Here is a 25,893-nt window from a genome sequence, read left to right on the forward strand (position 1 = left end):
GACTCTTGAGGCTCTAGTTAATCTCAAGGACAGTCCCAAGCCCCTCTGCGGAATCCAGGCATGCCAGCCAACTGCTGCGCCACCCTGCTCCTTCCCAGGTCTCTTAGAGCTCCGTGAGGGTCGGGGGAAGCCTCTGGAGCCAACGCTCCTCTCTCACCTCTGACCCTTCTCCTCTAGGACCCACTCAGGTTCCTGGCCACAAAGAGCTAACCTCAAGCCCAAAGACTGAAAAACATGTTTTAATAAATACAAAAATCTCCAATAATGACTCTGCTCAGCTCAGGGGCAGCAGGAATGCAGTGGGGGGACCCTTGGTGCTGAGTGAGGATAAATTAAAAATCCCAACAAGCCAGTGACATTATGTACAGAAGGAAAGGGGTTGGGCTTCCAGGACAGAGGCCGAGGGTGACAGGGAGAAATTGGAGCGGATGTGGCCTTGGCCTGGCATGGCTGCCTCTCCCCCTCGTGGAGTTGTGGTTCCCAGAGGTAGTGGGGGAGAGAGAAGAGGCAGGACAGAAGAGCGAAGGCACTGGGTTTCCCACAGGAGAATGCAGGGTCCTCGGTGCCACCCCTCCCCCCAGCTCGGGCCCCATCCTCTTGGTCATGTGGCCCTCCGGCTGCTCCCTAGGAGCCTTCGGCTTCTTTCTCCAGCTCTGGAACAGTCCTGGTCTCTGGGGCTGCTGGAGACAGATGGGAGGGAGCATTGGAGGAGGAGAGAGGGACTAGACAGGCATAGAGAAGGGCACAGAGGGTGGAGCAGAGCATCTCCGCCCTGGCCCCAGAAAGGTCACAGTTTTCTAAGCAGGTCAGTGCACACCAGCTGGGTGGGGCCTTGGCCGAGTTGCGTAATTCCTCTGAGCTCCTGAAATCTCATTTGTGAAAAAAAGGTAATAAATAACAACTCCACCAGGTTGCTGTGAGGGTGGATCAGGAATGGCACCCGTGAGGCAGGCCACATGCTCCTGGCCCCGGAAGGCACTCTCTTCCCTCCCTGGGCATCCCACCGTCAGCGTCAGCCCTTAGCCCAGCCCTCAGCCATAGCTGCTGCCCCCTCCCTGACTCACGCCGCCGCCGGGGTGTGCAGTGGGAGCAGCATCGACTGTCCTTCCCCGGACCGCAGGATAGTGGCAGTGAACAGTCGTCCCGCTCACAGTGAGGCACCCCTGCCTGGCACAGGACAGAGCAGATCCAGAGGGTCCCCCAGAGGCACTGGGCACAGTAGCCTTCGTCCTCTTCAGAGAAGCCTGCCCCAGGAATCTGCCTTCCCTGGGAAGGTCTCCCTACTCCAGGGCAGGCTCCCAATGCCCACCTCACACAAGCCCCTGCTCCCCACTTACCCCACATCTGCAGGTGATACAGCTCATCTCCCCAAAGGGGGGCACTGAAGGGTGCCAGCTCTGGCTCTCCGGGAACCACTGCCCTGCAAAACGGCAGCCCCGGGGCCCATCGGCCTGCATGGGGTCCCCCAGCTGGGGGTGGGCCCCTGACCCCACTGTGGGAGTGAAGGAGGAAGGGGTCAGTCAGGAAGAACAATCAGGTTTTATTTCTCTTTGAATCCCCAGCATCTAGCAGTTTCTGGTACTTAGCAAGTGATAAATTTAGATGGATGGATCCATAGGTGGATGGAACAGAAGCCAGAACCCACCACATCCCACTAGTACATCACATTCTTTCCAGTGCATTTAGAGTCCCGGCTCCAGACTAGGCACAGAGCAGTGCACAGGAAATGCTGAACTGGCTGAGGAAACCCTTCCCCTCACCCTCACCCTCACCATGCTTCCCCTCACCCAGGACAAGGTCTGCCCCAAGCCCAAAGATGAGGCCTCAGTGCCTGCAAGCCCCTCACCTGGACACTGTTTGCAGCAGTCAGTGGGGTTGGCGCGGATAGGCTGGGCACAGGCCAGCCGGGGACACTGCACCTTCTCACAGTGCACCTCTCCGGTGCCTCCCTGTGGGGATCCGTTGAGTGAAGGGTGTCGGGAAGGAAGGGGCACATAAGCCACCTGCTTCCCTCGTCTCCTTTCCCACACCTCAAATGTAATGTATCTGTGGCCTTTTACCCAGAGCCCTGGGTTTGCTTTATATACCTGAACTCAAATCCTCATTGTAACCCTGCAAGGTAGGTGCTATCGTATCTGCTTATAGGAGAGGAAAGTGGGCTCAAAAAGCTACAGAAAGTGCCCAGGGTCCTGCAGAGCTAGACAGGGGCAGAGCCAGAATTCACACCCAGGTCAGCCTTTTCCCTTTCCCTACAGAAAGCTGATCCTCAAAGCCCAGGGGCTCTTCTCATATTGTTTTGATCCTGAGTCCTGCTCATCAAGGACAGGCTTTCCTCTCCTGGCAGCCCCATCCCCAACTCCAGAGATCCAGCTGGGTTATGGCACTAGAGAAGATTGGGTGACCATACCTTGCAGGTGCAGACAGCACACTTAATTAAGCCAAAGGGGGGCACAACGGGGTGCCACCGGGTACCCGCTGCTCGCCAGCTCCGGTCGCCATCAAAATAGCATCCTGGTAGGGGAGAGTACCCAGTGGCCATTACTACTGAGCTCATCAGCTGGGCCCACAACCAAGGCTTAAGCCTCAGGCCAACCCACACTAGCCTAATCCAAGGGCCTGCTTGAGAGCTAGTCACACTAATGAGCCTGATAGGTGTCACTTGGAACCGTGCCTGTCAGCCCACCCCCACATCTACTGTGCCTCTGCTGCCCCCCTCCTGGTCCCACCCATTGGCTCCTCTGGATCCTCCCACCCTTGCACGCACCCTTCCAGCTCACCCTCTCCCAGGTCTCGGCTCCTGGGCAGCCCTGGCAGGTCTCTGATATCTTGTTTCTCTGTGGAGCCAAAGAAATGGCAAAGGCAGAGGATGACCCCTCCTCCGCTCCCCAGAGGACCCATCACCCCAGAGCCAGGCCCCTCCACTCCCCTCTCCTCCCCTGCAGTGAACTCACCTGGACACACGGGGCAGCACTGGTCGGGAGCCTGCACTGGGTGCGGGCAGTTGGGCGGTGGGCAAACCACGGGGTCACAAATCACCGTTCGTCTCTGCAGAGAGGGGCGGGGGTGCTGACCGGGTACCCGGGCCCCTTGCCGAAGACCTCGGGACCCAGTGCGCCCTTCCTGGGCCTCCTACCTGACAGGTGCACAGCGAGCAGAGCGGGTCATAGTTGGGAGCCCAGCGAGCACCGTGGGGGCGCTGCTGCCCCTCAAAGAAGCACATGTTGGGATCTCGGGGCCGCCCAGGACCGGCGGGTTTGGCGGGCGCCGGGATCTCGGGGCCCGGCACCGAGGGCAGCGCGGGCAATCCTGCGGCCGCTGCATCTGCTGCCCCGGGCGCCCGCGCCTCTTGAGTCCCGGCCGCCAGGCGCAGGCCGCCCACCTCGCATTTGTTGGCGATGTGCACCTGGGAGGAGAGGCCGTTTGAGGCAGCGCGGGGGCTCCCCCTCGCGTCTCCACCAGCCCCGGCCAGCCAGCCAACAGGAGACACCTCTGGGGGAGACACAGGGTGCTGCTGCAGTGGCCGGGGGATGCTGTCAGCCGCCAGGGACGCAGCGGTGAGCTGCCAGACTCCTAATGTGCCTTATCTGGCTTCATCCTCCCTCCCCACCAGCCAGGGAGTTTCATACCACCACTCCCAGGGTTCAGAGAGAGCAAGTGACTAGGGCAAGGGCACACAGGGCCAGCCCAGCTCTGCACCATCCCCGCATCCCACACTGCCCACCTACCTGCCCTCGAAGCTCCCCTCTGGGTCTGCCCTTAGTGGTGATCAGCAGGGAGGCAGTGCCCTGCGCCAGGTGCCTCAGCAGCTCAGGCTCTAGGTCCTTCACCACCCCCTGGGCCTGCGAGTAGACAGGAAAATGGATGGGAACAAGGCATGTTTGGGCTGAGCCTACTGTCCCCACTTTGCAGATGAAGAAACTGAGACCCAGGGAGGTTAAATAAGGTCTCCAGGGCAGCAGAGCCCATTGGTAATGGTGTGGAGCTTACAGGCCAAGTCTCTCTGACTCCAAGTCCATTGCAACCCACCCCACTTCAAGAGGCTTTGGTCCATCCCAACAACCCCTCTAGAGGTCCAGGATATTACATACTATCCAAGGGATCCCACCAGAGAAGGACATAGAAAGGAGAACGAATAATAAAAAGCCAGATCAGATTCACCCCCAGGTCTGTCTGCCCCTGAGCCCATGCCAGCTCTGCAATACCAGGCTGCCTGCTCTATCTTCCCCGACCACAGGCCCACACCACCCTTCAAGCTAAAACGCTGCCTCCTACCATGATGTCCTCACCTCTGGGCCATAGAATCCCTTCAGCAGCCGCCGGGGCCCTGGCATCCCAGGAGGCCCAAGGAGGTGGGCAGTAACGGTACCCTGTTCTGAGCCACCAAGCCCAGCCAGCAGCACTTCATAGTGCAGGTGACAGTGGGTATCCAGGGAGAGCCAGGCATGACCTGCTGCCTGGCTCTGCACAGGGGGCAGCACCAGGGCTCCTGCCAGGGGCACAGGCAGTGCTGGGTCCAGACAGAGGAGAAGTGACAGATGAGAAGGTGGCCTAGGGCAGCCCCCCAGTCCCAGCATTTCCATCTCCCTCAACACAGACTCCATGACCAGGAAGGTACTGCCCATAGGTCCAGGGCCCAGGGAGCAGGAAGTTTTAGACCCTGCACCATGGCAACAGGAAAAGTCTGCCAACAGGGCCACCCTATACATCCCCACCTTCTCCAGATGCCAACCCAGAGCTCAGGCACAAAGAAAGGCACACCAGGCCCTAGCCCTCTGGCACCATCCGCTACATGCTCAAGTCACAGGTTAGAGCAGCGATCTCTAACCTTTTTGGCACCAGGGACCAGTTTCATGGAAGACAATTTTCCCGTAGACCCGGGGCGAGGCGTGGGGGGATGGCAAGCAATGGGGAGTGGCTGTAAATACAGATGAAGCTTCACCCACCCGCGCTCACCTCCTGCTGTGCAGTCCAGCTCCTAACATTCATAGATGGGTACTGGTCCGCGGCCCAGGGGTTAGGGACTGCAGGGTTAGAGGACACCACAGGGCAGCCAGACCCCTGGGGTACTCACTATCATGGCAGGCACTGTGCCCACTGTAGGGCAGGGCAGTCACATGTCCCCGCAGCTCTCCGTCTGGGAAGTCCTTGGTGCCCACATTCAGGAAGAGCTCATTCTGCAGCAGCATATGAGCCCCCCGAGCGCCCAGCCCAGGGCAGACACCCATGGCCTAGGGGGCAGGGAAAGATAAGCCCTCCTCAGCTTTCACACAAGCCCAGGATGATGAAGGCTTTGCATGTTTCGTGCCCCCACTACACCCATACACACTTGCACACACCAGGAATACTGGATAAGAACCTTGCAGGCCCAGTTTCGAATCCCTCCTCTGCCGCTTCCCAGCTATGTAACAACCTTGAAGAGTTACTTAACCTCTCTGAGCCTTCACTTCTTCATCTATAAAATGGGTACCATACAGATGATTCCAGATAGTGAGGACAAAAAAAAAAACACACACACACACATATATATATGTATATATATAAAATGGGTACCGTGAAGGTCAAACACTATGTAAGTAAGGCAACCAGTGCAGTACCTGGCACATTCAAAGGCCCAATAAATAGCAACCATTGCTATCACATTTATTACTATATGGTCTATTGCACTACTCTCCCTGTCTAACTCCTCCCATTTGACAGTGATCTTGCTGAGGACAGGGGCCACATCTGATTTTCTTTGTACTCCAGTCCCTAACCTGGGGTTCACTAAAATGTGTCAAATGAATCAATGAGAGAGCCCACGAGTGAATGAATGATATTGAACATCCCCACTCAGTATCAAGCCAACCTGGCTTCCCACAGCCCATGCATTAGCAGCCCTGACACATGGGCCCTGTGGCCCAGCTCTGCCTGGAGTCCTCACCATGTGTCCTCCCAGCTGGAGTCCAGCCATGTGACACAGGACAGTGCGCTGATTCCTCCTCTGAGGCTTAGTCTCCAGTGTCATGGCCACCACCTCACTGCTTGTACCTACCACTTGCACCTGATGGGCAGGGTTGGGGGAGGCAAAGTGGAGAGGCAGTGAAGGCCTGTGGCCTTCCCTACTGCCTTCCCCACCTCCTGCAGCCCCAGACTCTTACCTGGTAGATCAGGGAGCCATTTCCTAGCAGTGTGAGGCTGGCTGAGCCAGCAGCACCAGTCTGGACTGGGATCAGGGCATCAGCCCCACAAAGGACGCTTTGCAGGACTACAGAGGGACAAGACAGGTGGACAAGACAAGTCAGGCTTGCCCCACAGCCACTCATATCCGTAGCCCCCAGGATCTTTCCCACACCCACCCTGGCCCCTTCCCTTGCACTTGTCTGCGTGTCATGGTTGTGTGTACCCGGGCCGCTAGGCCTCCCAGCCCCTGCCTCACCATCACAGCTCTGCCTGGCAGCAATGTGTCCACTGATGCGCAGCCCTGGCCCACCTGCCCTCTCCAGGGCCATCTGCAGCTCCCCCAGCACCAGCCAGTCCATCTCCTGGACTGTCAGGTTGGGCAGCACCTCAGCGAAGCCTGGCTCCTGGGGACAGAGCAGGGTGTGGTGGGCAAGAACAAGAGGCCAGAGGAGGCAGCAGCAAGAGCCAGACCCTCACTCACCTGGGCTGAGGCATTAGCCTGGAGTTCTCGCAGTAGCTGCCCCTGGTGCAGAATCTGGAGCCGCAGGGGAACCTGGGCTAGTCCTGCAAGGCCACACATGTGGACATTTCTGAGATCGGTGCTCTTCCTACCCATCTCACATGCTTTTCCCCATCCCACTTACCCCCACTCTTGGGTTCCAACAGCCCCCGGAAGAGCAGCAAAAAATGCAAGGAGTCCTCCGTGTCACTGAGAGTAAGTAGGGTGATGCCCCCTACACCCTGCTGTGTAGGGTCTTCCAGAGTCAGGATGGCACTGAAGGTCTCTAGGGGAGGAAGAGCCATGAGAACCCATCAGAAAATCCCCTCCTCAGCCCACCCCACACCTGGGGACAAAGAAGATTCAGAACTTCACAACCAGGAGCTGTTTGCTCCCCTTACCTGCAGCCAGGGCCCGGTGCCGGATGAGAGGCCCCCAAACCTCCCCTGAAGGGTGAGTGGGTGTCACGAGGGCCACCAGCAGCTGTTCTGCCCTAAGGAGCCGCAGAGACAACCGAGGCACTGCCCGCCACACCCCACAGACCTGGAGCAGAGAGACAAGAAGGCCCTGTGCTCAGACAGTATGCAGGACAGGCCAGTTAAGAGGCAAAGGCCTGGTGAAAAAGGAATACAGAAAGGAGCCTCCAGGCCCCGCTAGAAAGCTTAAGGAGGGACCCTGGAGCCAGATGCTTGGGTTCAAATCCTGACTCTACCACTTTCTAGCTGTGTGACCTTAAACAAATCAAATTCTGCTACTGAGCCTCAGTTCCCTCATCTGTAAAATGGGCATCATAATGTCAGTGCCTTCCTCCCACTGGGCTGTTGTGAGGATCAAAGGAGGCAATGCAGAACATGCTCTCAGCATAGTGCCCAGACTGGATAAGTACTCATAAATGGCATCATCTCACCAGGCCATCTCTGGAGGGGGCCGCAGGGTGTTCAAACAGGACACTGCCATTGGAGTCTGAGAAGCGGACCCTGGTGGGGCGGTCCAGCCTGGGAACGAGAGGTCGGATGAGGCGGGTATCTGAGCCTGAGGCAGAAGCAACCCCTCTCCCAATTTTCCTCCCCGAGCCGCTAGCTGGCCCCTTCCCGCCTCCTTCTCTGTCCCCTTTCTCACTGCCGGTAGGAGATGGAGAAGCGTAGGCTAGAGCGCAGTAGTGAGACTCGGGCCCGTGCCACCGCCTGCGACCTCGGCCCTGTCAGCAGCGCCACAAAGTCTGCGAGAGGAGGAAGATGGCCTGAGCACTGTCAACCGCTGCTGGCGGCACGGCCTCAACCACGACCCCACCTCCTGTACTCCCCCTCCCCCGCCTACCCGTGTGGCCGTCACCACGAGCCCGCTCCTCAGCGCCCGGCTCCCCTCGGTCGCTATAACTTCGGTGCTCCGGGTCCCGAGGATACTCGAAGGACAGGCCAGTTGGCTGCCGCTCCGCACTGCTGCGCTCTGCACCAGGGATAGGGGACACAGGTTTGAGCTGGCCATCCCATCCAAGTGGCCCAGGACACAGTATCACGGCCCTGCCGCCTCCCTTCATGGTAGAGCGGGTCTTACCCTGGGGACAGGTCTGGCAGCAGTGCCCAGGCAGCTGGCGGGGCTGCCCGCAGGCCAGGGTTGGGCACTCAGGTTTGATGTTCTTGCAACTGACCCTGCCAGGGCCCCTGGCACGGCGACCCCACTGAGGCTGCTCACGGAGAAGACCGGAAAACCAAGTGAGTGCTAGATGCCAACTGATGAGACCCCAGGGCGATGGGGGAGAGTCCAGGAGGGAGAGTCCAGGGACCAGAGTCCAGGATCCCGCGGAGTGAGACAACTCTGCCACTTACAAGCTGTGCTACCGTACACAAGGTACTTAACCTCTCTGGGCCTTAAGGTCCCTATCTGGAAAATGGGGATAATAACAAGGTTGTGATGGGAGTTAAATGAGAGACGAACTAAACGGGGTTGGCACAAAGCCTCACACAAAGTGGGCGATCAGTAATAGTCAACACCTAAGACTTGAAGAGGACGATCCTCCCTCTTCCTCCACCAGAAAAATATCCCAAATATCTGCGACTAGCCTCTTTCTCCTCAGCAGCTCCGAGTCCACTCCGACGTCCCAGGACCCCAGCGCTCCCCCACCCACGAGGGCCCGGGCCGCGGGGTCCACTCACCGCCTCGCAGGCGCATAGCACGCAGCGCATCACCCCGAAGGGCTCCCCCAGGTCCGGGTGCCACGTCTCGTCCAAGGCATAGACCTTCCCGCCGAAGGAGCAGCCTGCGGGGACGGGCTTGGCTGGCGGCCGCTGCCCCGCTTGTGCCGTGCGCCCGCCCCGGGCGCTGCCTGCAGGGCCCTGGGTCCCGGGGCACCACGCACCTCGCGGCCCCCGCCCACCCCTCCAGGCTGCCCGCTACGCGGAGCCACCTGTGCCCGGCGCCCCCTCCGGGCCGGCGCGGACTTGCCCCAAGCCGGACTCCCCGCCCGCGCCTCCCCCCGGCGCCCACCTACCTGCCGCTCCCCGAACGGGCAGCGGCTCCTTCTCGGAACGGATGGGCAGCGCGGGGGGCTCCGGGCCGGCGGCGCGGGCCGGCCGGGAGCCGAGCAGCAACAGCCCGAGGAGCAGCAGCGGGGCCGGCGGGGCCGGGAGGCTCGGCATGACGCGAACGGGACAGCTGGGGAGGCGGGAGGGAGGAGGGAGGAGGAGAGGGAGGAGGGAGGAGGGCCGGGCCGGGGGCGGTACGGCTGGAGGGGGCCGGGGCCAGGGCCGGGGCAGTGCCGCGAGGGGCTCGTCGGGCGGCCGCAGAGTCGGCGCCGGGCCGGGCGGGGAGGGAGGAGCGGCCGGGAGGAGCGCAGGCGGGCGGGCGCTGACCCGGGCCGTACGCGGCTCTAGTGCCCGGGGCGCCGGCTCCGGCCCGTTTTATGCCCGGCTCCCGACGCCCCGGCCGGGGGCCTCCTCTTCAGCAAACGGGGCGGTGGCGGCGGCTCGACGAGGGGCCGGGCTGAGCCCGGGGGGGTCCGGCCCAGCGGCAGCGGCCCGGATCGCGAGTGGGGGAGGGGAGGGAGGGGCTGGGACGGGGCAGGGGAGGAGGGAGGGGCTGGAGGGGAAGGGGGAGCGGAGGGGGTAGGGGGAGGGGACGGACCAGGGGGCGCAAAGAGGGGGAGGAGAGGCGGGCCTGGAGCCCCCCGCTGCCCGCAGCCACAGGACGGCTGGACCAGGAGTTGAGGTCCGCCTAGGACGGGAGCCTCAGGCCAGGGAGGGGCAGAGGCTGGGCCTGAGGCCTGAACCCGTCAGTGGGTGAGGACCCGGTTCCTGCCGGAAGGATGAAGACTTGTCTTTAAAGATGACAACGTGCAGGAAAGACCCATCAACTGATCTTCCCCTGACTCTGGGCCCACGGCACCCCTCAAACCCCACAACACCCTCTCTCGCTGCCTAGCCTGTGTCCCTATCTCCTCTCTGAGGTCTCCTCTCATTCTTGTGTTACTCAGGACAAGGACCTAGCCAGGAACTGTTCCCCTTTCTATCCAGTGACAGTGTCTCCCTCTCCTTTATAACCTATCCTCAGGCCCATTCAACCATCACCCTCTTGCTTTCTCACCCTCTTCCTTCACCCAAGGGACCCTCTGCCCCTCCAACCCACCCCCACCGCCTTTGTCTTGATTTCCTGGTCATGAATACTTCCCTGTCCCCTCCCACCCTCACACACCACCATCCTCCCAGCTATCCCAGCACCCTCCTTCCTAATCTTGGGAGGCATCTCGTCTGGCTGAACTGGAGAATTCTGGGATCTAGGCCATACTCCTTAGCGGACATCCCCATCCTTGGGAGGAGAAATAGGACAGAGCCTGAGGAAGAACTAGGGGGAGGGGGGTGGGAACAAGGTCAGGACAGGAGGCCCCTGAGGACAGAGACTGTGGGGAGACTGAGATTGAGGGGAAAGCAAAGGAACTAGAGCCAGGGCCAAAGGAAGGGGGGGCAGCAGGGAGGTATTTGCGGAGGAGGTCCAGCAGCTGTCTTTCCTAAGACAGGGACACATGGGCCTGGTTATTCCTCTTGTCACACGTGGAATGGTAGGAGATGGGAGAGGAAGACAGAGCAAGCAAAGGAGGGCCCGGGCACAGAGATAAGTGGGCATAGCTGTCCAAGCCACTGGGCCCCAGCAGAAGAGCACCTGGGCCCAGGCTTAACCTAGCATACACACACTCACACCACACACACACACACCTATACCTTACAGTCCTCTCAAACCATCCAAACCCTTTCCCCATAGCACTGACCTGTGACAGGATCCTTCTCTAATACAGGCAATACCCAAATTCCCACTTAGAAAGAGAGAATGACGAGACAGGACTCCTTTAGGGGGTTATAGGAGAGAAAAGCAGGAAAGAGTCCTATTGGATTTTGGCAGCAGGTGTAGTATCCAAGGAAAAGAAATTGGGATAGCCATGAACTGAAAACCCCACCAATCTAAAACAAGGACTCTGTGCCTCCTCCAGGGACAAAAATGTCCTGCCAGGTTCCTCCTGGAAAAAACCTCTGCTCCTCTCCCATCTCTTCTCCCCTGCCAGGTCCCAGGTTTCCCATCTCCTAGGAAAAGACGGATCCCCCGTCCAAATCTTCCCTGCAGTGTGTGTGGGTGGAGGAGTGGACCATGGTCCAGGCAGGGGCTCCAGGGAAGAGAAGGCGTCACTTCCGGGGCCTTCACCAGTGTCTGGTGGCTCCCTGCTCTGATTGGGCAGAAGTGGCCTGGGCAGGCGTGTGACCCCACTGCCGTGGAGGGGCTGTGCCCCAACACCACATGTCTTCCTACCCATCTGCTCCCCAGAGTGCTGCCTGCTGTGCACCTGGGTCCTTGAGCCCTTCACCTGGTGAGTGGCAAGCAGGGTTTGAGGTTAAGTGAAAGTAGGAAGGACAGGAAAGAGGGACTGGACTCTCAGCTGGGGGAGGGGCAGGCAAAGTGGACCTACAGGCACTGACCTTTGTCGAGAAGAGTGTAGCCTTCCCAGAATGGGAGGAGCAGGGCAGAGCAGAGGTAGGGGGTGGGGTACTGGTTTCTGAGGGACTGATCACTTATTTGGTGGAATACAGCGCAGTCCTGGCTGGCCCTAGAGAAAGGGGACATGAGCCCAGGGAGAAAGCAAGAGAGAAGGTGCATTTAGAGTATGGGGAACACAGCACCAAGATGGATAGAGCCCCAGTCCCCATTCTGAGCTGGTCATTTCTTGTTAGCTTAAGGTTCTGAATCCTAGGGTGGGGAAGTTAGGGCAGGCAAGCCAGGGCACAAGGAGAGGGTAATGGGAGGAGGGCTCATGCATGTTGACAGACCTACAGGAAATCCCAATATTGAATCAGGTGCAGGCCTCTTTGCACAACTTGTGAAAGGAGGAGGAAGCCATGTGGGGGGTCCTGTGAAGGACCCGGAAGAGGTCTGCAGAGGGGGCAGGGAGCAGGTGTGGGTTATGAGACAGATATGTTGGTGGGTGGCTAAGATGAGGTAAGCCATGTAAGGTGGGCATCACCTTGCTCAGCAGGTGCCCATTCCTGGGCAACTTGCCTCAGGAAGGAAATCCCAGGACTGTTAGCCTATCTCTTTGCCTGGGATAATGGGCTATTTCAGAACTTGGAGTGCAAAGAAAAACTCCAGAAGGCTTTATGTGTGGAAGTAAACAGCGAAAGAACGGGAGGTTCCTTTCTCCCATACCACCTTCTAATCTCTGACCTCTAGAAGTCCCAGTTATATCTCTGACCAGTGCCTCGTCTCAACCCCACTCCCCCATGCCGAAGTTACCCCTCAACACATTGTACATGTTTGCTACTTCCTCATCCTGGCCCTATATCCCATTTTCTACTCTTCTCCAGGCTTAAACCATAATACTTTCATTCTCTACCCCGTCCCAGATTTTCTCTGACCTAACAACCAAGGTTGCTCAGAATTTGAGGCCAATTAAGATATCTATGTATGCATATCATGCCCTGCTGCTCTCAGCACCCTGAAAGGACACCAAACCCATATCATATTCACTGAACAGCCCTGACAAAAAGAAGATACCACTTGCTGCAATCACAAGAAAATGTGGGAGCAGTCAGATCTTTAGCAGTTCTAGGCTTGTCAGCATCTCAAGCCCTGCCAGCATCTGTTCCTCCTGCCAGGCAGCCTTTTCCTTGACACTTGATTAAATGGTCACTATTCTTTTCACTTTCAGGATAGATTCCAACCCTCTTCCTCAGCCCACCTTTGCCCCTCCCTACTCTGCCCAGAAGTGCAAGAGCCCAAGCCGCCTCCATGGCCCCAGGAAGGATTCAGGGGAGAGGCCCCATACAGGGAGCCACTCCAGCCAGACAACCCGGCCAGAATGAAGAGGACTGGTAAGAACACACTTGAGGGGCTAGGGCCAGATCAAAACATGGTAGATGGGGAAGGATAAGGGAAACATACTGCAGGAGGGTCGAGCTGGGGAACCTAATCTCCCAAAAATAAGGTGTCTAAGCAGCAGATTCCCTGGATTTCAGGTCTGGGTCCTATATGGGAATCCCTGGACCACTACCCAATAATGATTTCTTCCTTATCCACCCCTTTCCACCTCACCTCTCCTCATCTAAGAATTGCTCCTCGTGGTCATGCTTCTCTTAACTGCAAGACTACCTCTGTCCAGCCCGGCTCCTCCTGCCTGTGACCCCCGACTCCTCAATAAACTGCTTCGTGACTCCCATGTCCTTCACAGCAGACTGGTGAGAACTCCCAAGCACTATCCCCTCTATCCATTTAACTGGTAAGATACCCCTACTCCCAGCACTTCCTCTCAAATGACATTTGTCCAATATTGTGACCACCTGCTGATCACCAGTCCCTCACAAGGATTATGATCTGCAATAGAGCCCTCATTTAAAAGCTCTAGTTTGGACATATTTCTCATGGAAGACTATCCTGGTTACTGGGCCACCATACCCGCTCTATTTCAGCTCTCTTCTCCCCATCAATATTTTTCAACAGAGCCAGTGCCCAGACGTTAACCCTTTGTCCACACCTGTCCTGCTGCCTGCTGTGGACTTTAGCTTGAGAGAATGGAAAACCCAGACGGTAAGAAAGCCATCCCTAATCTTGGCTCCTCTAAGTCCTGTCTTCATCAGTTTCCTGTTGCTTCCCATGGACTCTTCAAAATTCTTGAGCCCCCTAAAAATATCTTACCTTCAGTTTGACCACCCTAACGCAATCTACATTCACCTATAATATCCTATGGACGCGATGATGATGGCTTGCAGGACAAATATGTTTAATAGATTTGAAGCTGAACACCATGAAAAGCTGGAGAGAAGTCTCTCATTATGGCTATGCCTTTGACCTATTCTCCTTCAACCTTCTTAAATTGGCAAGAAGTAGTAAGACTGATCTGTCATCCACAGATGACACAAAGCTGAGAAGTACCACTAAAACACAAAAGACAGAATCAAGATTCAAATGGCTGAAAAGCTAGGTCAAAAAAAAAGGTAAAATTTAACAGAGATATATATAAACTTCTACACGTGTAAATTAATTGAATAAAGTCCTAGTCCAGCTTTTAAGACACAATGCCCTGCTGCCATAATTTAAACTTCTAGCCCTAGCACTTTCTATGAAAAAGATCTGAGAGCATTAAATTACTTCAAACTTAGCATGTAACATTACTGAAGCAGCTATATTAAAACCTAGCAATTCTAGGCTGCTTTAGATGTTTAGCATCCATATTGTAAAAGCATTCCTACAGAACTCTATTCTGGGTGGACTACACTTAAAAGTACTGGCCTGAGTACTGGACATCCCCCTCAAGACACATGCTAATTTATTAAGAGATCATATTAAATTAACATGTGTCCAGAAGGAGGAAGCAGCCTAAACAGTATGATGAATGGTTAAAAATAGATAGATAAATAAAAACCTGTCTGATTAACATAGAGAAAAGTGGTCTTGTGCAGGAAGAAGTGCTTTAGCCTGGAACTCAGGAAAACTGCTGGGAGGGTACACTTGGTAGATGGAATCTTCCATCCTCAAAATCCCTAGAATCCCCTTTCTTCCCTCAGCATTAGGTCAGGGAGGAAGGGCAGTTCCTATGGATCCCTTGTAGTCCCAGCTCTGCCACTTAGTAAGTCCCTTCTCTTCATCTTTATGATACAGAGTTCTCATTTCTATATTTAGTTTAAAAATCATATGATCGTAAGGTTTCATAGCAGAAAAAGTAGATTTGCAGCACTAGAACCAAAACATAAAAGCTATAGTACGGCAGATTTCAGCAATGTAAGGGGAAAAAAGGAACTTTTCTGACTGAAACTAAGTTTAAGACCAGGCTGGGTTAGCGGACACTGGAGTTATTGAAGCAGAAGCCGATGACCAATTGTCGGGAGACTGTGAAGGAATTCCTGTGCTGGGTGGGATCTTGGTCCTGTCCAGTTCTCAGCTCCTATGATTCATTCTGCTGGCTGCTCCTATGGGCTCCCCACCCGCTGTTAGCATGCCCTTTGAAGCAGTCCGCTTCTCTCTTCCATCTCTTTCCCAGGAGCAGACCAAGGCACAGGACATTCTGGGAGCAGTGACCCTTCTGCTGGAGGGAGCGATGGCAGCAAGAGGACAACTGGGACCCACCTGCCTCTCATCCCTCCTGGGACAGCTTTCTGGACAGATCCGCCTCCTCCTCGGGGCCCTGCAGGGCCTCCTTGGAACCCAGGTAAGTCCTCAAACTGTCCTTCTCTGACTCACTCCCCCTAAAAGACCTCAGGGAAGAAGGGGTCATGTAAGGATATTGAAGGTAGAAGAGTTGATACTACTAAGGAGTGCTCCTTCCCAGTCTTAATGCCTGGGTGTTGGTGTCCTGTCTTTCCTACATAGACAAGGGAGGCCTGATATCTGGCCCTGGTCTCTGGCCTCAGGCCCATCCTCTGCCCTCAGCTTCCTCCACAGGGCAGGACCACAGCTCACAAGGATCCCAACGCCATCTTCCTGAACTTCCAACAACTGCTCCGAGGAAAAGTACGTTTCCTGCTGCTTGTGGGAGGACGCACCCTCTGTGTCAGGCGGGCCCTACCCACAACAGCTATCCCAAGCAGTACCTCTCTATTCCTCACACTGAACAAGCTCCCAAACAGGACTTCTGGATTGCTGGAGACAAACTCCACTGTCTCAGCCAGAACTACTGGTTCTGGACTTCTGAACAGGCAGCAGGGATCCAAAGCCAAGATTCCTGGCCTGCTGAACCAAACCTCCAGGTCCCTGGACCAAATCCCTGGATACCTGAACAGGACACACAAACTCTTGAATGGAACTCATGGACTCTTTCCTGGACCCTCACCCAGGACCCTAGGAGCCCTGGACATTTCCCCAGGAACATCGGACACAGGCTCCCTGCCACCCAGCCTCCAGCCTGGATATTCCCCTTCCTTGACTCATCTGCCCACTGGACAGTACACACTCTTCTCTCCTTCACCCGCCTCACCTACCCCTGCAGTCCAGCTCCACACCCTGCTTCCTGACCCTTCTGCTACCACACCCAACACTACCAGCCCTCTTCTAATCGCAGCCCACCCTCACTCCCAGAATCTGTCTCAGGAAGGGTAAGGTACTCAGGCACTGCCAACGTCAGCACTGTGTCTCAGGTACCATTCCCTTCCCTAGGGAGAGTCCTTGGGAGACAACTGCAGCTATACCAGACTGCCGGATTTCACCTGAAACCCAAAGCCCTGGTAAAGGGTGATACACAGACAGAAAGGACAGAAAAAGGGATTTTTCATTATACATTACAAAACTTTAGAAGCTATTTTTTTTAAGCTATCAATGATTTTCATCAAAGCAGCTAGTTATCTTTGGTCTGTTTTCTGTACAAATTTGCAAGTAATTCTCTATGTGCTTTTTCATATAATAATTCTGCAAAGACCTGGACTGGCCCAGCCTTTGAACAGAGGTTGGGACTAACCTTGTGTCAGAAAAGAAAGGGTATTTTCCTTTGCTTCAAGTTTAAGGCCTTCCAATGCCCCAGGTCCTTTACTACCATTCTCAGTGGGACTGTGTTTGATCCCCTATTCTTAAGAGATACCTACTCTTGAGAAATGAATAAGTTGTGTCTCAGAAAGGTTGTCCCTATGCAATAGACAAGACTGAGCCTGTTTAAATAAATGAGAGCGCCCAAAAGCTAACTAAAAAGCAAGGGAGAGATATTCTTCACAGGGTACAACAGATCCCCCTGACCACCACCCCCACCAAAAAAAGCTAACAGGAAGCCCTGGGGAGCCTCACACTCTAGGTAAGACTGTGCAGACAGTTCAGTCGAAGAAACCTGGATGTGACAGCTGAGCAAACAGCCAGCGCTTCAGCAGCTCCCCAGGAGGCTTCGCCAGGCGTGGACTCCTGCCTCCCTCCTGTGGAGGTCAGGGGGAAGTGCAGGAAGTGGCAAGAGTCAGGCTCCTTGAGCTCGCACAGCAGGACAAGCATAAGTCAAGCACCAAGTTGAAGGCTCCTTCCCCAATTCCCAACAGTGCAACTAAAAAGCAGCCCTGTGTGACCACCATAAACTCTGCTAGATCTCTAGAAAAGAAATCAGGCTTATGGGGCTTTTCAAATTAAGTGCTGCCTTGGTGCTTAGGATGAGGAGGTTAATGTACAAAAACAAAAACTCCATTGCAAAAGTCAACCTACTACTTCCAAAGGTTCCTGTAAGAAAATGAGTGGAGGATTTTTTGTCTCCCCCACCCCAAAGGAAAGGTTACCATGTAAGTAGAGAAGCCAGGAACCTAGAGCTCTAAACATTGCCACAAATACCCCAAGATCACCAAAGGCATTCCAAAATAGCAGAATGAAAGCAAAATGTGTCAGGAATCTTATGTACATTACTTTTTTTTTTCTTTTTTTGAGACAGAGTCTCACTCTGTCACCCTGGGTAGAGTGCAGAGGCATCATTGTAGCTCACAGCAGCCTCAAACTCCTGGGCTCAAGTGATCCTCTTGCCTCAGCCTTCCCGGTAGCTGGGAGTACAGTGACGTGCCACCACACCCAGCTAATTTTTCTATTTTTAGTAGAGATGGTCTGGTCTCGCTCTTGCTCAGGCTGGTCTCAAACTCCTGAGCTCAAGCTATCCTCCCACCTTGGCCTCCCAGAGTGCTAAGATTACAGGCGAGAGCCACCTTGCCCGGCCTACTTTACCTTTTTTTAACATTCACACAACTCTGTAAGATAGGTATTACCATTCCTATTTTACAGATGAGGAAACTGAGGCTCAGAGATGTCAGGTGAGTTCCCAGTGGTTACAAAGCCTGTGAGCAGGTAAAGAACGAATACCCTAGTCTGACTTACTCCAGGGCCCATACTCTCCCCAGTGTGGTCCACTGTCCAGTGAATCATTCAGTTATTTACTGGGAAAGAATTCCAAGCCCTTAGGGAGTAAATACATCAACAATTAAAGAGTTCTGAGTAGAAAACCAGTTCTTGGTGGAGGTGACCAATTTAGACATATCCCGGTGTCCCTCTCTTCTTTCATGGACAGAACAGTTACTATGGAGAAGGAATCAACAAACGCACAAAGCTCAAAAATGTCCAAATCTCAGATGGTGTCAGTTTCTGCATGGGAGAGAATTAGTTCATCCACTACAAATTCTAGAATGTGGTCAAGGGAATGGTAAGCAGAAATTGTAATTTACTGAAATACTGAAGTAGGTTAAATTTAATGATCAAATGAAACTTTATGGCACATGAAAGAGCCAGCACCTAGGACAAGATACACCAAAGGGGCCAGAGAATTCTGGGTTCTTGGCACAATCAGATGAGAGACATGAAAGGCAAAACTGCAAATGTTGCCAGAAAGATCCAGGCATCTGGAACTTACTCCAGTTAAGGGAAAATACAATAAACTCATGGGCTTCTCCAGTGTGAACTAACTGCCCCTATTAAGAATCTAACCCCTCCAAACCATCAAGGAACAGGCAAAAAGAAAAGAAAAGAAAAGCATCTAACCCATTCCCAAACCATTCTGTCTGGCTGATTCCACCTCTTCTTCCTTTTGACACACACACACACACACACACACACCCACCCAAACCCTTTTACAACCAGAACACTCTTATCCCTCATCAACTTTATACTAGTTCTCTCTTCGGCCACCCCAGAGCAGCCAAGACAGTCTGCTCCGATAGCCCACACTATTATTGGTAATTAGATTTTCCCACTCCAGCTTAAATCCATCTTTCTCCAACCCCCCCAAAAACCTGACCCCATGGAAAGGTTCTAGGATTCCATAAAAATTCATCCCAACCTCCACAGCATCTCCTATTCCCCTACTTCCACCCCACCCCTCCCATAGTAAGGTAAAAGAAACACCTTTTCCTCCTCCCTGCTGAGGCCACTGTCAACCCATTTCCCTAAATACTACTTCTAACACCTCATGAAAAGACCTGAAAATGATGAGGAAGGAAATACCCCAGGCATCCCAGCAGGGGGACCAGCTCCCATGGCAGTTGGAGATCAAAAGAGACAACTACTTAATACACACTTACAGAGAATCTTTCTGGATTGTTATCCTGAATTTCCCAGGAGGAAGCAGAGTTCCATATACTTTCTCAGAGACCTTTAATGCCAGGCTGAAGAGCCAGCTCACATGCTGGATTGCTTGTATTCATCACCATTTCCTTGACTTTTTTTCTTTTAAGTTAGTGACTGTAGTCAGGCTGCTGCATTGTCCTGGCTCTGGCACTGGACCACCAACCTTATTGGTATTGGTGCCCTGTCCGCTTCACTGGTCTGTGCAGCAGCTCCCTGTTCAGTGTCTCTGGGAAAAACCACCACCACTTACCCTCCCTCCCAGGCCACCATGGAATGCAGAGAGCCAGCCCCTCCACCTGCTTCCATAACCACAAAGTCCTCTCCTCCTGCTTTCTTCATAGTCATGCTCCATGCCTGTATCTAAAAGCTTCTACGCAGAGCTTCCATAAAAATGATGAGTATTTCCAGACTATGCAAGTGACTCACACAAGTCAACGTGAACTGACTTCCTAAGAAACAAAGTATTGGAAGGACACGAGCAGGACTCTTTGCCAATTCAAAATTCTATGCCAAATGGGTGGTATCTTCCGGGCCTGGGGTACCCTCAGGAGTCAAAGGCATGACACTCTCTCTCCCAGATAGAAAACAGCATTGGAGGATAAATGTTGGGAACAGTAAGCCAGGAGATTGAGATAACCCTGAATCCAGATATCGAAAGGCTGGAACAGATCCTACGTTGACATATGATCATCTGGCTGTGGGCCAGAAATAATATATCATAGACAAATTGGAAAAAAGTGAGTTTAAAGTAAATGGATTTTTCTAAAAAGGGACAGTCTGAAAAAAGTAAAGTTTAATTAAAAAATCATATACACAAAACAACTTCTGATTCATTTAAGCTCTCCCGCTGGGTCTCTCACAGGCAAGTCAGTTTCCCATTGAGTCCAGACCAGCTAAAGATGCACCCACAGAAGAAAGGGGGCCAGCCTCTCCTTAACAGGTGAACAACAGCATCTGTTACTCAGGCTTGACCAGCGTCCATGACCTGAGTGAGTAAGCATCAAGGCTGGCTTCCCTCGTAGTTCAGAAGGCCAGTTTCTTCATCAGCAGATAAACTCTGGAATCCACCTCAAATCCATGCAGGTTGTTGGCATCACCCTGCAGCCTCATGAGCAGGCCCCCATAGGACACGTAGGCAGAGCTGAAACAGAAGGCCCCAGTCCTGTGAGTCTGAGCTCTAGAGCAGCTGCTACTCAGCAGCTCTCCATCCCAGCCTAAGAAAGAAAAGAGGCACCCTTCTAGTGTTCTGTCATAAAGAACCAAATTTCAGACAGAGATGAATGCATAGATATGCACAAGGCAGTGTTCTTTCGATTGGCAAAGGTGGAAAACACCTACATGCCCAAAATTAGGGGAATAGACAAATGAATGAAGATATATCCATTTACTAAAATGTTATACAGCTATTAAACTGTTTAGGAAAGTTTTAAACTGACATGGGGAAACACGTTTTACATCATGTTAAGCAAAAAGAGCAGAAGAAAACATTGTAATAAACAACATAGTCTCACAGGAAAAACATTTAAAAAACTAGAATATTCAAGTTATGGTATGGAATTATAGGTGACTTTTTTTCTTTCTTCGCAGTACTTTTCCGCTTTTCAAATTTCTTACAAAGAACACATACTGTTTTAATAAGATTTCAGGGAAAAGAAAAAATACTTGGGCAGAGAAACCAAAGAATGAGGGATTGGGTTACAGTGTAGCAAGACACATACACACACACACACACACACACACACACACATAAACAAACACAAAAAAGCCTAGCGGTTTAATCACTTAATGCTGCATTTAGTTCCTGGGGAAGCAACCCTACTTTGTACTTTACACAGCAAGATTACCAGTTTCTCATTTGAACCACTGGGCCTTGAGGTCCTGACAAAGGGCAAAGTGAGCAGCCTACATTTCAGACTGGAAACCGTTCCCAAAAGTTTTTGTTTGTTTGAGGCAGAGTCTCACTCTGTCACCCAGGCTGGAGTGCAGTGACGTGATCATTTCCATATATCATTCCATTGTAAGAATCTTGGGTGGATTTCTTAGATGAACTCCTGGGTTCCAGCGATCCTCTTGCCTCAGCCTCCTAAGTAGGTGGGACTACAGGTGTGCATCACCATATATGGCTAATTTTTTATATATTTTTTGTAGAGACAAGGTCTCACTATGTTGCTCAGGCTAGTCTCAAACTCCTGGGCTCAAGCAATCCTCCTGCCTCAGCTTCCCTAAGTGCTGGGATTACAAGCATAAGCCACTGCACCCAGCCCCAAGAAGTTTCTTTCTAGGTCTCACCAAGGTCTAAGGTGCTTGAGGAAAGGGTCCCAACACAGGAAGCAGGATCATGACCCAAATTCTCAGAACGGGGAGGAGAAAAAGGATTCTTACAGGACTGTGGAACTTACAGGCGTGTTGCTGCTTCAGTAGAAGTTTCGTCTCCTTCAATCCTGTACACTTTCCCATACATTACATACTCAAATTGGTCAGCCCTGTGGAAAAACAGTGGCAAAATTATTCTTAATAGTAATTAACAATATAAGAGACCCTATTTAAAAATGGTAACTGGTAACTAAATGCCAGCATAACAACAACAGGCACTAGAAACATGTCATTTAGTCCTCACAGCAGCCCTGTAAGCTAGGCATGACCATCTCTATTTTACTGATGAAGAAACCAGCAGAAAGAGATTAAGGTTACTTAAAAAATAAGTGACAAGAGCTGAGAATTGAACTCAGTGGGGCTCCAAAGCCTTTCCATCACACCAAGCTCCCTCCCAAGACACAAGGCCCACACAGCCTAGGTCACTCAGTAGTCATTTCCTGAGCCTTCAAAAAGCTACAACTCACAGCACGTAATCACTGCTATCAATAAATAACGGCATATTTGAATTTTGTTTGTTTGTTTTGAGACAGAGTCTCACTCTGTTGTCCAGGCTAGAGTGCCGTGGTGTCAGCCTAGCTCACACTAACCTCAAACTCCTGGGCTCAAGCAATCCTACTGCCTCAGCCTCCCGAGTAGCTGGGGCTACAGGCATGCGCCACCATGCCCGGCTAATTTTTTTCTATATATATTTTTAGCTGTCCATATAATTTTCTTTCTATTTTTAGTAGAGATGGGGTCTCACTCTTGCTCAGGCTGGTCTCGAACTCCTGACCTTGAACGATCCTCCCGCCTCAGCCTCCCAGAGTGCTAGGATTATAGGCGTGAGCCACCGCGCCCGGCCTGTTTGAATTCTTTTTTTTTTTCTTTTTTTTTTTTAAGACAGAGTCTTGCTCTGTTGCCTGGGCTAGAGTGAGTGCCGTGGCGTCAGCTAGCTCACAGCAACCTCAAACTCCTGGGCTTAAGCAATCCTACTGCCTCAGCCTCCCCAGTAGCTCGGACTACAGGCATGCGCCACCATGCCTGGCTAATTTTTTTCTATATATATTTTTAGTTGGCCAGATCATTTCTTTCTATTTTTAGTAGAGAAGGGGTCTCGCTCTCATTCAGGCTGGTCTCAAACTCCTGGCCTCGAGCGATCCACCCACCTCGGCCTCCCAGAGTGCTAGGATTACAGGCGTGAGCCACCTCGCCCAGCCCTGTTTGAATTCTTAAGTGCAAAAATTTTTCCTTAAGGTTACTCAGACTCTACTCATCTTCATTTATTCCAGAAACTAAATAAGAATCTTTCTATTAGGTCATTAAATATGAAATGTCCAATTTTGAATCAAAAGTATAGTTTATTATATCTCAAACAAGTAGTAGTACAAGTAATCAAAGTATGCGCCTACACTATCGACACAGTTTTGCCATCCTGACAGTAGCTGTTTATGCCAGCAGTGAAGAAGCCTGGAAAGCAAGTGGCGATGAAATCGCAAAAGGCATTTTCCACAGCTTGTTGAGAATATTGTTGAATATTTTTCCTTGCAAGAAGTGATCTGAAGCCTGGAAGAGGTGGTAGTTGGTGCAAGGTCTAGTGAATATAGTGGATGACAGAGAGTTTCCAAGTCCAGCTTCCATAGTTTGATCAGTGTTGTTTTTTGAGACATGTGGTCTTGCAGGAGGACTGGCCTGTCTCTATTGACCAATCTTGGCAGCTTAATCACAAGCATCCTCATCATTTTGACCACTTGGTTGCAGGAGACATCCGCTGTAATTGACTGACCAGGTTTCATGAAGCTATAATGGATAATACCAGCACTGGACCAACAAACTGACACCATTAGCTTTTCTTGATGAATATTCGGTTTTGGACTGTGTTTCAGCACTTCATCTTTATCCAACCATTGTGCCAAATGCTTGTAATTGTCTAAAAGAATCCATTTTTCATCACACATAACAATACAGTGTAGAAATGGTTTGCCTTTATGTCATGACAGCAAAGAAAAGCAAGTCTTTTCAAGATGATTTCTCTTCTGACACTCATTTAATTCACGTGGTACCAATCTATCCAGCTCCTTTATCTTGCTGATTTGTTTCAAATGGTCCAATATTTTTGGAATAGTAACATCAAACCTTGTTGCTAATTCATGTGTAGGTTGAGATGGATTCGCTTTCACTATAGCTTTTAGCTCATCATGATCCACCTTGGTCTCAGGTCATCTATGTGGCTCATTTTCAAGATATATCACCATAAGGGAACTTCTGGAACCAGACTATGCATTCATTAGCTACATCCTTCCCGAACACTTCGCTGGTATTTCGTGCTGTCTGTGAAGCATTTGTTCCACGATGGAACTCATATTCAAAAATAACACGAGTTTTTGGCTCACCCATGGTTTCACAAAAATTGTTCTACTAAAATTTGGAAGATAATCATAAACCAAAAACCACATGTTTGAAAGACTGAGGACGTACCTTCACAATAAAAACAAAACAAGAATTGTCAAAGTGAAAATGTCAGAGGTATCAACTGTCAAACTTAGTACTTAAGGAAATGGGACACTTCATACTTAATGACCTAATATATCACTTATCTACTTGGTCCTCAGGGCATATTTCCAATACTCCCTTCTGCGCTACCTCACCTGGAAGGCCTGTCATCAGTGGGGTTGTATTCACCATCATCCAGGGTACCATCTTCATACAAGGTACTAGCTATGACCAACCGGAACTTATCACCTGAAAATAACAACAATATCTAAGGGTGAAGAATAGCTGAAGCAGCAAAAAGCCTCTTGCTATTGTCTGTGTTCAATACTTACCCAAGTCTACAGGGTAAATCTGGATGTTTACATCTAAGATGAGATCCATCTTGAAAGACTCACTCTCACAATGCAGTCTCGACACTGGAAGAAGTAGGAAAAGAGTAGTAGAGGTAATTGCCAGGCCCAGGGCAGATCCGGCAGATCCTACACATCCCAGTTTGGGGATTATATGCAACAGAACACTCAATCTAACCCAGTCTCCATTGACTGGCCTCTCATCTGCTCTCACAGAAGCACAGGCTCAATCAGAACCAGATATGCAGGAAAACAGGAGAAAAACTATGGCAAGTGAACAGAATCCCCAGAAAAGAATCAAAGCTCTCTGGTAGCAAATAATATCCAGGTTCTAGGCCTACCTGGATAATTCAGAACTTGACTCTGGGCAAGTTATTCATTCAACCAAAGGATTCCTTTCTGTTCTAGCACTGTGCTGAAGGGATTATCAGGATGTACAGGAACTAGTGGATATCTTGAAAAACATCTGTCTCCAGGAAAGAGACACCAAGGAGAAACAATTACTGATCAATGACAGAATAAAGAGCTGTATACCAAGCAGTTAACTCAGAGAATACTTACCAAAGAGCTAAAGATTCTGAGGGCAATGCAGGAATATAGGCTCTGAAGTCAATTACTCACTGTGCAGACTTGGATGGGTTACCTAACCTCTCTGAGCAAAATGAGGGCATCACCTACCTCACGAGAACTCGTAAGAGGAATAAATAAGACAAAGCGTGTGTGAGGTGCACAGTACAGCACCTAGCACAGAATAGGTGGCGACTATAAAGACACTCGGGAGTTTGTCACCACCATGAATGACAAAAGGCCACCCAGGCACTGGGAACGGCAATCTTGAGGCCAGGAAAAGCTTTCACTCTCAGTTTTCTCAACCATAAAATGTTTCCTGAGGGAGGTCCCTACATCAGGACCTGCCAGTAGTGGCAGAGCACGTCAGTTGCGTGGACATGGGGTCCACTCCGAGGAGATTAGTCTCTCCCCCAAAACCGCCCCTACACACCTTACCTTACCTCGGTCAAATTTCTTGCCCTCCGGGTCAATGTCTTTCACATCGAAAATATCCTCAAACAGGATGCCCGCCATCGTGAGGGGGGCCAAAAGAGCAGAAGAAGCGCTCAGCGCACGACCAGCACTCCAGGTATGCGAACCTCCTCACGTGGAGAAAAGTAGAGAAAAAAAGCAGCTCCTGAAAAGAGGAAGCCAGAAAGAATGGCGCATGCGCATGGACGAGTAGTAACGCGACCACTTCCGCCGCCTCCACCTCGGGGCTTCTTAACTTCCGCCCCGAAAGATTGCTTCCGAGAGGCTTAGGCTTTGAGGGCGGGTCTCAGGCCCAGGTGACCCCGCCTAGGGCGGGGAAACAATAGGTCCAAACTTCGGCGGTGGTGGCGCGGATTCTAGCTCTGTGTTAGAGCTCTCCTGCGCCCTCTTCAGAGTCCGGCCCGGAACACTGGAATGCGTGGGAGCCTAACCCAAGCGGAGACCTTGATCCTTGGCCCAGACGAG

The 25,893-nt window shown here is 52.1% G+C and overlaps 3 protein-coding genes across 9 annotated transcripts; 1 reads left to right on the forward strand and 2 right to left on the reverse strand.

Moving 5' to 3' along the window:
* Positions 1–223: 223 nt before the first annotated feature.
* On the reverse strand, positions 224–11,283 carry CHRD (chordin). Of its 3 annotated transcripts, none has more exons than XM_069475238.1 (23): positions 9,147–11,283; positions 8,812–8,915; positions 8,213–8,342; positions 7,976–8,104; positions 7,778–7,877; positions 7,566–7,653; positions 7,060–7,201; positions 6,804–6,944; positions 6,641–6,723; positions 6,416–6,563; positions 6,138–6,244; positions 5,921–6,040; positions 5,072–5,228; positions 4,287–4,507; positions 3,726–3,839; positions 3,134–3,403; positions 2,952–3,045; positions 2,778–2,834; positions 2,408–2,511; positions 1,847–1,949; positions 1,338–1,492; positions 1,065–1,167; positions 224–677 (listed from the first exon to the last, which is right to left on the reverse strand). In XM_069475238.1, the coding sequence occupies exons 1-23, from the start codon at positions 9,292–9,294 to the stop codon at positions 625–627; spliced, it is 2,871 nt and encodes a 956-aa protein (XP_069331339.1). In that variant the 5' UTR covers positions 9,295–11,283; the 3' UTR covers positions 224–624. The 3 variants fall into 3 exon arrangements, with proteins under 3 accessions (XP_069331339.1, XP_069331338.1, XP_069331340.1); XM_069475237.1 differs by having other exon boundaries at positions 224–680; XM_069475239.1 differs by lacking the exons at positions 224–677; positions 1,065–1,167; positions 1,338–1,492; positions 1,847–1,949 and having other exon boundaries at positions 2,442–2,511; positions 2,765–2,834.
* A 92-nt stretch (positions 11,284–11,375) lies between these two features.
* Positions 11,376–17,470, forward strand: THPO (thrombopoietin). 4 transcript variants are annotated; one of them, XM_069475243.1, is made up of 7 exons: positions 11,376–11,507; positions 12,843–13,005; positions 13,241–13,368; positions 13,631–13,717; positions 15,168–15,335; positions 15,557–15,637; positions 15,754–17,470. In XM_069475243.1, the coding sequence occupies exons 2-7, from the start codon at positions 12,993–12,995 to the stop codon at positions 16,135–16,137; spliced, it is 861 nt and encodes a 286-aa protein (XP_069331344.1). In that variant the 5' UTR covers positions 11,376–11,507; positions 12,843–12,992; the 3' UTR covers positions 16,138–17,470. The 4 variants fall into 4 exon arrangements, with proteins under 4 accessions (XP_069331344.1, XP_069331342.1, XP_069331343.1 ...); XM_069475241.1 differs by having other exon boundaries at positions 15,569–17,470; XM_069475242.1 differs by having other exon boundaries at positions 15,574–17,470.
* A 2,450-nt stretch (positions 17,471–19,920) lies between these two features.
* Positions 19,921–25,890, reverse strand: POLR2H (RNA polymerase II, I and III subunit H). 2 transcript variants are annotated; one of them, XM_069472827.1, is made up of 5 exons: positions 25,398–25,883; positions 24,370–24,453; positions 24,193–24,286; positions 21,592–21,675; positions 19,921–20,333 (listed from the first exon to the last, which is right to left on the reverse strand). In XM_069472827.1, exons 1-5 carry the CDS (start codon positions 25,468–25,470, stop codon positions 20,216–20,218), a joined length of 453 nt encoding a protein of 150 aa, XP_069328928.1. In that variant the 5' UTR covers positions 25,471–25,883; the 3' UTR covers positions 19,921–20,215. The 2 variants fall into 2 exon arrangements, with proteins under 2 accessions (XP_069328928.1, XP_069328929.1); XM_069472828.1 differs by lacking the exon at positions 21,592–21,675 and having other exon boundaries at positions 19,972–20,333; positions 25,398–25,890.
* Between the last annotated feature and the right edge of the window lie 3 nt (positions 25,891–25,893).

The sequence above is a fragment of the Eulemur rufifrons genome, chromosome 7 (assembly GCF_041146395.1).
Source record: "Eulemur rufifrons isolate Redbay chromosome 7, OSU_ERuf_1, whole genome shotgun sequence".
In the NCBI taxonomy this organism is placed as follows: Eukaryota; Metazoa; Chordata; class Mammalia; order Primates; family Lemuridae; genus Eulemur; species Eulemur rufifrons.

Bases quoted from the DNA above. Each gene is read 5' to 3' on its own strand.
- CHRD (XM_069475237.1), bottom strand. From the start codon at position 9,294: ATGCCGAGCCTCCCGGCCCCGCCGGCCCCGCTGCTGCTCCTCGGGCTG. The intron at 8,916-9,146 runs GTAGGTGGGCGC...CCGTCCCCGCAG, and splicing joins GCCCGTTCGGGGAGCGGCAG to GCTGCTCCTTCGGCGGGAAG. The intron at 8,105-8,212 runs GTAAGACCCGCT...TCCCTGGTGCAG, and splicing joins CTGCCAGACCTGTCCCCAGG to AGCGCAGCAGTGCGGAGCGG.
- THPO (XM_069475240.1), top strand. The intron at 13,718-15,167 runs GTAAGAAAGCCA...TCTCTTTCCCAG, and splicing joins GAGAATGGAAAACCCAGACG to GAGCAGACCAAGGCACAGGA. The intron at 15,336-15,556 runs GTAAGTCCTCAA...CTCTGCCCTCAG, and splicing joins AGGGCCTCCTTGGAACCCAG to CTTCCTCCACAGGGCAGGAC.
- POLR2H (XM_069472827.1), bottom strand. From the start codon at position 25,470: ATGGCGGGCATCCTGTTTGAGGATATTTTCGATGTGAAAGACATTGAC. The intron at 24,287-24,369 runs GTAAGTATTGAA...TGTTATTTTCAG, and splicing joins GATTTACCCTGTAGACTTGG to GTGATAAGTTCCGGTTGGTC. The intron at 21,676-24,192 runs GTGAGGTAGCGC...GTTTTTCCACAG, and splicing joins ACTGATGACAGGCCTTCCAG to GGCTGACCAATTTGAGTATG.